This window comes from Saccopteryx bilineata, chromosome 1 (genome assembly GCF_036850765.1).
Source record: "Saccopteryx bilineata isolate mSacBil1 chromosome 1, mSacBil1_pri_phased_curated, whole genome shotgun sequence".
Taxonomy (NCBI): Eukaryota; Metazoa; Chordata; class Mammalia; order Chiroptera; family Emballonuridae; genus Saccopteryx; species Saccopteryx bilineata.
The window spans coordinates 286,605,074-286,617,597 of record NC_089490.1 but is presented as its reverse complement, the minus strand read 5'-3'; the positions used below and the strand labels follow the sequence as shown (position 1 = coordinate 286,617,597).

General features: G+C 37.1%; 1 protein-coding gene across 4 annotated transcripts in view; it reads left to right on the top strand.

The window, feature by feature from the left end:
- CDH18 (cadherin 18) overlaps positions 1-12,524 on the top strand; it is a 713,946-nt gene that overhangs the window by 653,769 nt on the left and 47,653 nt on the right. For all 4 annotated transcript variants that reach the window (XM_066244055.1, XM_066244046.1, XM_066244072.1 and 1 more), the window contains one exon: positions 1,945-2,081. In XM_066244055.1, coding sequence (XP_066100152.1) covers positions 1,945-2,081 — 137 coding nt within the window. The remainder of the gene's footprint in view (positions 1-1,944; positions 2,082-12,524) is intronic.

Genomic DNA, 12,524 nt, shown 5'->3' with positions numbered 1-12,524 from the left:
TGCTTCCATTTTCTTTTTACCCCAGATTTGTCCAAAATGGCATACTTTCTTTTCTAAAAGTTACGTACATTTCTTCAATCCAAACTTTAAAGTAGTCACTGTAATTTTTCCAGAACATAAATACATTATTATTTTCTTTGTTTAAATTTTTTTCATTGTTCTTTTAAAAAAAGTAAAAACTTCTTATCATATGCCACAGGGATTTCTTGTTACCGCCTGTCCATCAACCTCATTCATTCTGCTGACTACATTGAAACATATTGTACATTTGTTTTAAAGCAAGTCAACCTTTTTCTTTAAGTTGGATCTTTGTGCTTTGGTTTTCTATATTCAAACATTCTTTACCTGGAACCTCCCACATATTTTTTTCACTTTTACCTTCAAGTCTGGGTAAAATGTAACTTAGGCTGATACTAATGAAAAGGGAAGTAGTATTAGAATTATAAAGAGAAAAGAAAGGTACATGTTCTCTCTTTAAATAGTTCTAGAAATGGCTTGTAACATTTATAGAACATATGATTGTTTATCTATTATTTATTCACATCTATGTTAATTAACTATTGCTGAATAATGTAAAACCCCAAAACTCAAACACAAAGAAAAAAGTAATTTATATTCAAAACATATGCATCTGTGAGCTACTTGAGGATCTATATACTATACTAGGCTGGCTTTTGTTTTTGCAGACTGTTTATCTCCAGTGCATTCAGTCATGCAGCTTCTCATTTGCTAGGTAGCTCTACCTCAGGGTGGTCTCCTCAACTGAGACACCTGTGCCCATGTGCCTCTCATCTTCCTTCTGGGACTGTGGACTTGCTCTGGCATATACTGCTCATGGCAGTGGAGGAGCATAAGAGGAAACATATAAGGTCTCATGAAACCTAGACACAAGTATGGTGTAACACATCATTGTTTTTGAGTCATTCGATTGCCAGTGTACGCTGGAGGCCACTCCTAACGTGAGAGCCCTGCCCAATTATGTGAATTGAAGAGGAAGCTTTTGTACCTTCTATTTATGTCATTTCTCATTCTTTGACTAAAAAGGGTGCTAGGTGATGAGCATGCAATGGTAATTAATTAAAATGTTTTGGTTTTTATTTTATATTTATCCATCAGATATCAGCTATAATGAAACCCTAATATAAATTAATCTGACATCTCTTATCCTAAAATATTTGTACATGTAGCAATGAGAAATTTTATTATGCATTTAATATTTTCTTCTAATGTACTATATAGTCTTCCCAGAGTTGGTGGGGTTTTATTGTCTCTTCCTTATTAGGAAGTGGTGTCTCTACTGTCTACTATTCTATTCATGGAATTTAGTAGATATTTTTAAATTAGTAATTAAACTAAACATAGCATTAAGGACAAGCTGAGATAAAAAAATTGATGTCAGTTCTATGCAAATATAATGTTGCCAGTCAAATATTAAGAGCCAAATATAGAAATTAAATATATACATTTAAATATTTGAATAAATTTAATAACCTCCCTTGGTTCAGCTTTATATATTTTATTATAAGATCAAATCTGGCCCTGGCCGGTTGGCTCAGTGGTAGAGCGTCGGCCTGGCGTGCAGAAGTCCCGGGTTCGATTCCCGGCCAGGGCACACAGGAGAAGCGCCCATCTGCTTCTCCACCCCTCCCCCTCTCTTCCTCTCTGTCTCTCTTTTCCCCTCCAGCAGCAAGGCTCCCTTGGAGCAAAGATGGCCTGGGCGCTGGGGATGGCTCCATAACCTCTGCCCCAGGCGCAAGAGTGGCTCTGGTCGCAACAGAGCGACGCCCCGGAGGGGCAGAGCATCGCCCCCTGGTGGGCGTGCCGGGTGGATCCCAGTTGGGCGCATGCGGGAGTCTGTCTGTCTCTCCCCATTTCCAGCTTCAGAAAAATACAAAAAAAAAGATCAAATCAAAAAGAGTATTTATAATTTATTTTCTTATCTAGATACTTCATTGACTACAATGCTGAAGATGACAGATTTTTCAATATTGATGCCTATACTGGATCTATTAAGACTACAAAGGTTCTTGATAGAGAAGAAACTCCATGGTACAACATCACAGTTGCTGCTTCAGAAAATGGTAAATAACTTGACTTTATGAATCAGAGGAAAATATGTCACTTGTACATGAAGATTTATACTGAGTTTTTTTCATAAGCAGCTCTCTTATATTTTTATTTCAATGCATAGAATGTATTAGGCACAATTTTGCTCATCATTAGATACAGTGAATAAATCATATACATTTCCCTTTATTATAATCCTGGCTTAGTGGTGAAAATTGGCACCAAGGACATTTAGTCAGTGTTTGGTTCTAATTGTGACAATTTCTTTGCCATGTGCTTATTTCTTACTTAAATCATCAATGGGCTAGGTACTTCACATACATTAGTTTAGAAGAAAAACAAATGAAAATGCATCATTGTTATTGAGTAATTTCATCAGTATAACAACCTTTAGAAAACTTGCAGTAAAAGAGTAGTTCTTGATATTTCAACAGGCAGGTCTGGCCCCTCTTTGAGAGAGTATGTGAGAGATAGCTGAGGAGGACTCTTGTTCCTTTCCATCCAGAATAATGCACTGTGGTTAACACTTAAGTTCAGAAGAAAATTAAGCATAAAAATAAATAATTATATGTGAGTTTAAAAATTAGAAATGACTATGTCCAAATGAAATTAGAATAAAACTAAGAAAATGAATCTTCATCATCATAATAAATTTTCTTTACATATTAGGTGATAAACCAACTCCAGATGACACAAAGTCTATAAGTGGTTGCAGGAATTACATATGCATTTAGAAAACATTTCTATGTATTCATGGTAGAACTAACTATACCTATATTAGAAATTAGAAATATGTCATCTTAGAAAATGGTGCTATGACACATGAAATTATGCTTCTATTTTTTCTTTCATCCTCAGAGGATATGTCCCTCCATCCGCCCATCCTAGGCAGCCACTAATCTAGATTTTGTTTCTTTAGATCAGCAATTCTCAATCTTTTTTTTTCATAAACCCATAACTAAAATCCTGTCACAAACCAAACAATATATTATATTCTTTACTGATTGAGTATGAAAAATAGCTATAAATTTGATTCATTCACACTGATGGCTATTGTGTTGGCTGTTGTCATTTTTTTTATTTGACAGTCTAAGGGAAAAGAGGTCAATGCCCCTGACTAAATAGATATAGTGCATTTTAAAAATTCTTGTGGCAAACAAGTTGAAAATCAGTGCTCTAGAGGTACTTGTCTGTTCAAGGTATTATAAAAAAATATCATAAGCTGGGTGCTTTAAATGACAAAAACTTATTTTTCACAGTTCTGGAGGCCGGGAAGGCTATGAAAAAGATGCTGGCATGTTCATTGTCTGGTGAAGGCCTACTTCCTGTTTCATCCATAGCTGTCTTCTAGTGATGTCCTCACAGGGCAGAAAGACAAAGAAGTTTCTGGTCTCTACTATTAAAGCACTAATCTCATTCAGGAAGCTTCCACCCTTAATACTTATTCACTTCCCAAAGTCCCACTTTCTATTGCCATTCAATGGAGGTAAAGTTTAACACATAAATTTTGAGCGGATATAAATATTCAGTCTATAGCAATAGATTTACCTATTTACCTATTGGCATTTTATATAAAAGAATCACATAATGTCTGGTCTTTTGTGATTACCTTATTTCACTTTGCATAATGTTTTCCAAGTTCATCCACATTGTAACATGTGTCATTAATTTATATTTATTTCTGAAAAATATTTTTTATAGATATACCACTTTTTATTAATCTATTTATTACTTGACAGATATTTGGATTGTTTCCCCTTTTTGCCTGATATGAATAATGTTGACTTTAATGTCATAGCTTAGAGATAAACTAGTCTTAAATTCCTTTGGGTATAATATCTAGGGATGAAATATACAATTATATTTAACCATTTGATGAACTCAACTGCCAGTCTGTTTTCCAAAGTGGCCACATTTTATATTCCCAACAGTAGTATAAGAGTTCAATTTTTCTATTTGGTTACTTGGTTACCAATCTTTATTATATACTTTTTTTATGAACTTTCTAATGAGTATAGATGATAGCTCATTAAAGTTTATATATTGTTATAATATCCTTTGAAACAAATCAATAATTACAATATGTTAGTTTTTTCTATTCTAGCTTTTATGTTTTGTATCTGCAAATTTAGCTTGAGAGGCTTCCATTTAGATTTTTTTCAACATAATTTTCTCTTTGAAAATAAACATTCATTAATTACTTTTAAATGTTATAAAGAATACATAAATGGGTTCATTGGTGATCATTCTGGTTATTTTTTATTTTTTATTTTATTTTTTTAAGGAGCTAAGTATTTTTTATTATTTCTTTCAAGTTTATGAGAAGTAGAAAGAAGTTTTTTTAATTTTATTTTAATTTATTGGATGTACATAGATACTGTGTCCCCCAGAATACCTCACTCCCTTCCCCTTGTTCCCCAACACATCCCACTTACCCTTCTCCCCACAATACCTTCCCCTTGGTTTTACCTTTCTACTCTCATCCCATCGTATCTTCCCCTTTCCCTCTGTCTGCTTTTCCTGTGGTCCTTTTGATCCCACCTCTGTCTCTGTTTCGTTTCTCAGTTCATATTGTTCATTGGATTCCACAAATGAGTGAAGTCATATGGTATTTTTCTTTTTCTGCTTGGTTTATTTTACTTAACATAATAGTTTCCAGGTCCATCCATGTTGTCTCAAAAGGGAAGATTTCCTTCTTTCTCATGGCCCCATAGTAGTCCACTATGTGTATATGTACCATTGCTTTTTAATCCACTTGTCCACTGACAGACACTTGGGCTATTTCCAGATCTTGGCTATTGTGAACAATGCTGCCAGAAACATGGGGGTGCATTTCTCCTTTTGAATCATTGATGTGTTGTTCTTGGGATATATTTCTAAAAGTAGGATGGCTGATCCATTTTTAATTTTTTAAGGAATGTCCATACTGTTTTCCACAGTGGCTGCACCAGTCTGCATCCCATGGGCAATGCAGAAAGCTTCCCTTTTCTCTACATCCTCGCAGCACTTATTATGTGTTGTTTTGTTAATGAGGGCCATTCTGAGGTGATATCTTATTGTGATTTTTATTTGCATTTCTCTAATGATTAGTGAAATTTGGGGTATATACCCAGTAGAGGGATTGCTGGGTCATAAAGTAGTTCTATTTGCAGTTTTTTGAGGAACCACCATACTTTCCTCCATAATGGTTGTACTACTTTACAGTCCCACCAACAGTGGATGAGAGTTCCCTTTTCTCCGCAGCCTCTCCAACATTTGCTATTACCCGTCTTGTTGATAATAGCTAATCTAACACGGGTGAGGTGGTATCTCATTGCCGTTTTGATTTGCATTTCTCTAATAACTAATGAAGCTGAGCATCTTTTCATATATCTGTTGGCCATATGTATCTCTTCCTGGGAGAAGTGTCTGTTTATGTCCTCTTCCCATTTTTTTATTGGATTGTTTGTTTGTTTGTTGTTGAGTTTTATGAGTTCTTTGTAAATTTTGGATATTAGGCCCTTATCTGAGCTGTTGTTTGAAAATATCATTTCCCATTTAGTTGGCTGTCTGTTTATTTTGATATCAGTTTCTCTTGCTGAGCAAAAACTTTTTATTCTGATGTAGTCCCACTCATTTATCTTTGCCTTCACTTCTCTTGCCATTGGAGTCAAGTTCATAAAATGTTCTTTAAAACCCAGGTCCATGATTTTAGTACCTATGTCTTCTTCTATGTACTTTATTGTTTCAGGTCTTATATTTAGGTCTTTGATCCATTTTGAATTAATTTTAGTACACGGGGACAGGCTATAGTCGAGTTTCATTCTTTTGCATGTGGCTTTCCAGTTTTCCCAACACCATTTGTTGAAGATGCTTTCTTTTCTCCATTGTGTATTGTTGGCCCCTTTATCAAAGATTATTTGACCATATATATGTGGTTTTATTTCTGGGCTTTCTATTCTGTTCCGTTGGTCTGAGTGTCTATTTTTCTGCCAATACCATGCTGTTTTGATTATCGTGGCCCTATAATATAGTTTAAAGTCAGGTATTGTAATGCCCCCAGCTTCATTCTTTTTCCTTAGGATTGTTTTGGCTATTCGGGGTTTTTTATAGTTCCATATAAATCTGATGATTTTTTTCTTCCATTTCTTTAAAAAATCTCATAGGAATTTTGATGGGAATTGCATTAAATTTATATATTGCTTTGGGTAATATGGCCATTTTAATTATATTTATTCTTCCTATCCAAGAACAAGGAATATTTTTCCATCTCAATATAGGTCCTTTACATTCTTTGTTATGTTTATTCCTAGGTATTTTATTTTTTTTTGTTGCAATCGTGAAGGGGATTATTTTTTTGAGTTCGTTTTCTAATATTTCATTGTTGGCATATAGAAAGGCTATGGACTTTTGTATGTTAATTTTGTATCCTGCGACCTTACTGTATTGGTTTATTGTTTCTAATAATCTTTTTGTGGAGTCCTTCGGGTTTTCGATGTATAGGATCATATCATCAGCAAAAAGTGATAGCTTTACTTCTTCTTTTCCGATATGGATGCCTTTTATTTCTTTGTCTTGTCTGATTGCTCTGGCCAGAACTTCTAGCACCACGTTAAATAAGAGTGGAGAGAGTGGACAGCCCTGTCTTGTTCCTGATTTAAGGTAGAAAGTCCTCAGTTTTATGCCGTTTAATATGATGTTGGCTGATGGTTTATCATATATGGCCTTTATCATGTTGAGATATTTTCCTTCTATACCCATTTTGTTGAGAGTCTTAAACATACAGACAAATGAAAATGAAAATACAACATATCAGAATCTCTGGGATGCAGCAAAAGCAGTAATAAGAGGAAAGTTCATATCACTTCAGGCCTATATGAACAAACAAGAGAGAGCCGAAGTAAACTACTTAACTTCACACCTTAAGGAACTAGAAAAAGAAGAACAAAGAAAACCCAAAACCAGCCGAAGAAAGGAGATAATAAAAATCAGAGCAGAAATAAATGAAATAGAGAACAGAAAAACTATAGAAAAAATTAATAGAACAAGGAGCTGGTTCTTTGAAAAAATCAACAAAATTGACAAACCCTTGGCAAGACTCACCAAGGAAAAAAGGCACAGGACTCAAATAAATAAAATCCAAAATGAAAGAGGAGAGATCACCACAGACATCATAGATATACAAAGAATTATTGTAGAATACTATGAAAAATTATATGCCACCAAATACAACAATCTAGAAGAAATGGATAAATTCCTAGAACAATACAACCTTCCTAGACTGAGTCAAGAAGAAGCAGAAAGCCTAAACAGACCAATCAGCAGGGAGGAAATAGAAAAAACTATTAAAAACCTCCCTAAAAATAAAAGTCCAGGCCCAGACGGTTATACTAGTGAATTCTATCAAACATTCAAAGAAGACTTGGTTCCTATTCTACTCAAAGTCTTCCAAAAAATTGAAGAAGAAGCAATACTTCCAAACACATTTTATGAGGCCAACATAACCCTCATACCAAAACCTGGCAAGGATGGCACAAAGAAAGAAAACTACAGACCAATATCTCTAATGAATACAGATGGTAAAATACTAAACAAAATACTGGCAAACCGAATACAACAACATATTAAAAAAATAATACATCATGATCAAGTGGGATTCATCCCAGAATCTCAAGGATGGTTCAACATACATAAAACGGTTAACGTAATACACCATATCAACAAAACAAAGAACAAAAACCACATAATCTTATCAATAGATGTAGAAAAGGCTTTTGATAAAATACAATACTCTATATCTTTTGATTGAAGCATTTAATCCATTTACATTTAAGGTTATTATTGATATGTAGTTGTTTCTTGCCATTTTTTCTTTAAATTTACATTCTTCTTTTACTAGATTCCCCCCAGCCTTTGCCTTTGTTCTGTCTGCAGCTGGCCCCTTAACATTTCTTGCAGCATTGGTTTGGTTGTGATGAATTCCTTGAATTTATTTATTTATTTATTTATTTATTTATTTATTTATTTTGTCTGTGAAGCTTTTTATTTTTCCTTCAATCTTAAACGATAGCCTTGCTGGATGAAGAAGTCTTGGTTGTAGGTTCTTATTCTGCATTACTTTGGATATTTCTTGCCACTCCCTTCTGGCTTCAAGTGTTTTTGTTGAGAAGTCAGATGTCATCCTTATGGGGGCTCCTTTGTAGGTGATTGTCTGTTTTCTTCTTGCAGCTCTTGGTATTCTTTCTTTATCTCTTAACTTTGGTATTTTGATTATGATCTGTCTTGGTGTTGTCTCTTGGGTTCTTTTTTTGTGGCAGGGACAGAGAGAGTCAGAAAGAGGCACAGATAGACAGAAAGGGAGAGAGATGAGAAACATCAATTCTTCACTGTGGTTCCTTAGTTGTTCATTGATTGCTTTCTCATATGTGCCTTGACCGGGGGGCTACAGCAGATCCAGTGACCCCCTGCTCAAGCCAGTGGCTCAAACTGGTGAGCCTTGCTCAAATCAGATGAACCTGCACTCAAGCTTGCAACCTCAGGGTCTTGACCCTGGGTCCTCCACATCTCAGTTCAACACTCTATCCACTGCGCCACTGCCTGGTCAGGATCTTGGGTTCTTTTCTAATGGAATTCTCTCTGCTTCTTAAACCTGTGTGACTCTTTTCTACATATTTGTAGAAATTTTCAGCTATAATTTTTCAAACAGGTTCTCTAACCCTTATTCTTTCTCTTCTCCTTCAGAAACCCCTATTATATGGATGTCTCTCTTAATGTTGTCACAGAGCTCTCTTAGAGTTTTCTTAGACTTTTTGATCCTTTTTTCTTTTTGCTCTTCTGCTTCCGTGCTTTCTCTTATCTTGTCCTCTAAGTTGCTGATTCGATCCTCTCCTTCATCCAGACTGCTTTTAATTCCTTCTAGTATAGTCTTCATTTCTGTCTGGATCTTTTTTATGATTTCATTGTGTTTGTCATTTCTGTCTGGATCTTTTTTATGATTTCAATGTCCTTTTTGATACTTGTTATTTTTTTATTTAGGTGTTTCTTATGTCCATCCATTCTTGCTCTAAGATCTTTGAGCATCCTTACAATTATTATTTTAAACTCTGCATCCAGTAAGTTTTGTTATTTCCATCTAACTCAGTTAGTTTTCTGGAGATTACTCTTGTTGATTCATTTGGGTTGCATTTCTTTGTCTTCTCATTTTGTCTGTATATACTCTTCATTTGCGTGTGTTGTTTGTGTAGCTAGCTGAGTTTAGGGTTAGTATTGTCTGCCTCCAATTTTCAGTTGTGTTGTTTCTAGGTCTTCTTGGGTTGTCATCAGCTGTAGTTCGTAATCTGCTGTGGATTGCTTATCTGCTATCACTGTTCTTTATTCTATTTCTGTCAGCGTTTTTTATGTCTTAGCTGAGTCAGGTGTGAGGAGCCCTTCTTTAATCTACCACTCTAACAAGGGTTGTTAGGTCCTGAACTGATGCTCTCTGTATCTGGCCTCTGGTTGTGACTGCCCTAGACCTTCCTGGTCAGAACCTGGCCCAGATTGGTAGGGGTCAGTGCCAAAGACTGGCTCTTATCTACATTTTTGGAGCTACAGGTGATCCAGTTCTTGTGGCTGCCTCTGCTGGGCCCTGGTGCCATTGTAAATATCAGCTGCACTACGAAGCTAGCTTTTATCTACTCTTGGCTTGGGGAAAGTTCCTTTGAAAGTTCAAGTTCCCTGAGATCTGCTTTCTGCTACCTCTTATTGCTGGCTACTTGTTGGGCTCAGTACTGTAATTCAGTGATTAGGTATGGTATTGCATGTGGTTTGCCCCTTTGCCTGAGATGTCTTTCTATCCAGACTTTTTATTTATTTTATTTTATTTTTATTTTCAGCACTTAGAAGGGTGTGGTCTCAGGGGACCAGTCAATGTGGCCTCTGTGCTCCTGGTGTGTGGTCTGTCTGCTGTCCCCCCACCACTGCTGGTGCTGCCTTGGGTGTTTGTGCTCAAACAGGCACTGCCAGTGCCGTCCTACTTCTGGGACCATGGTGGCTTTAGCTGCCCATGGAGGGTCTGCGTGCACCCACACTGACCAACCCTAGGTTGCCCGGGCCCCAGCCACCGCTAAGGGTGGGCTCACCCGTGCTCAGACCTTCAGAGCAGCCACAGTGGCCTCTGCCTTTGGGGGGGAAGGGCACGTGCAGCTGCTTCCACCCTTCTGCTGTCACCCGGGTCTCAGCCACTGCCAGGGATGGTCCCACGCTGCAGGCATGATTGCGACCTAGCGGGGACCTCTGAAGCGGCCTCTGTGGCTTCTGCCTTCGTGGGTGGGCCTGCACACACTCACTCGGACTGCCTTGGCTCCTGTAGCTGTGCCCCGCTGCAGCCGGCCTGCCCCCTCTCCCCCAGCAAGGGCTCAGCAGCATGGAGTAGCAGCATAGCTCAGACCCCAGCACTCATTACCCCTGTCCCTAACATGCTACCTGCCTCTAAGTGCCTCTTTGTTCTGACTGAAGCAGAAGAGCCTCCAGTGGACGGGGTAATTTCTTACCCAGGTGTTGCTGCTCTGAAAAAAAAATGTTCACTTTAGATTTGGGACATGATTCAGTCCAGGGTTTGGGTTTACATCCCTCAAAGTGTCTCCCCCTGTGTCTCCGAGACCATACTCTCCCCTGGCAACTCCAGTCCTCCCAGCGCTCTCCGCTCCAAAGCCTGGGGCAGGTGGCTTTGAGTGAGGCTGTCCATGCGGCCCTTTAATATAGAGTCTGGGTCCTAGAGTTCTCTTTCCTTCTCTCAAACAGTATCTAGGCCCCTTTTTTCAGCCAAATACAGTGTGTTTGCCCCTTCCAGGCTCCAGAGCTCTAGAATGGGACTCCAGTTCTGGGGTGAAGACCCACAACCCACAACTCACCAGACTATTCTCCCCACTGTGAGAGTCCCTCTGGGCCACTGCTCACTCCCGGGAATGGGGCAGCCCTTTTCGTGTTTCCACCTTTCCTACCAGTCTCCATGTAAATTCTTTGCTGGTCCTTGGCTATAGAATCCTGTTAGTTTAGTCCAAAGTTTGCCTTTCAAGATGACCTTTCTCAAAGTTAAGTTGTAATCTGCTTTGGTTCTGGAATGTGAGAGTTGGAACATCTGCCTACTCCATGGCCATCTTGACTCCTCTAATTTTTATTTTTAAAATAATCATAATAGGTGTAAAACTGCAATTTGATGACTGCCAAATACTGAGGACTCATTAAAAATTAGTTAAAATAATGAATGAGTGAATGAATGAATGAATGAATATATTCAAGAAGAGGTGATGAGAACATCATAAAGATCCAGGAAAGATAATGTAGTTCTTTTGGAACAGGGTTCATGTATACAATATAGAAGGGGAGAATCCTTAAAGAGGATGATTGTGTTTTTCAGGAACAATAAAAACTTATTTTAAAATATCTTCAAATCCAACTATAGAGGTGTATTGATCAGAAACTGTACTTTAGATTGCTCTAAATTTCACCTCAGCCCAAATAATATTTGTTTCAAGTAGAAATTAATTTATGAATATACATGTGTTCATATATATCATAAAAATTACATTATTAGTTATTACCAAAAGAAATATCAATTTTTTAAATTATAAAAATGTGTTTTATTTTAAAACAAATCTATAAGAGTAGAAATCACATACAAAAATACAGATTACTCTGACATGTTAGCAAAATAGCTTTTGGCTAGACTTGAGTTTGGAAGTACTGTGTTTGAGGGCATCTGCAAGTCAGAGTCTACCCGGAACCTATCCCCTGCCATTGTCACTAATCTGTAAACAATGATTTCAAGTAGTATTTACCACTTTTTAATTACTACAAAATCGAAACATAATCATTTCAGGTATAACTACCTTAAAATGTTCTTCCTTAGGCCTAGGCAGGTAAGGGCACTTCACACCATAGTTTCTAACATTTGAAAAATCTGATTAGAGGGAGTTGATGCTTCCTGCTCCTCCTTCCCTTTTCTCTCTCTCTCTCTCTCTCTCTCTCTCTCTATTTTTCCCTCTCCCCCCTCTCTCTCTCTCTCTCCAGCTCTCCCTCTATCTCTCTGTTTCTCTTCTCTAAAATGAATAAATACAAATAATTAAAAAAAATAATAAAAAAAAGAAAAATCTGATTAGAAAATGTTAATAGAAATAGTGGGGTTTGCCTTTTCTGTTCCATTGTGAACATATGGGGAGGTCATCAATTTAAATAAAAAATTAGTGTTTGTTTGTTTGATTTTAAAGTAGAATTTAATCTGTTTGCTTCTATGTGCCATTAGCAAAAATCACTGATGCTGTCAAAAAGTTCAACAGCTGGGTGTTACCTCCTCTGCAGGTGCAAGCTGGGCTTTCAGCTCTGAAATGAGGGACCCACACCTGCTTCTAGGGTATAGTTCTGATTGAGAGGAACATGCAGTTCTTCATACGGAATGTTAGGTCCAGTAACTTTATAAAATGGGTAATTTAAAACAGCGA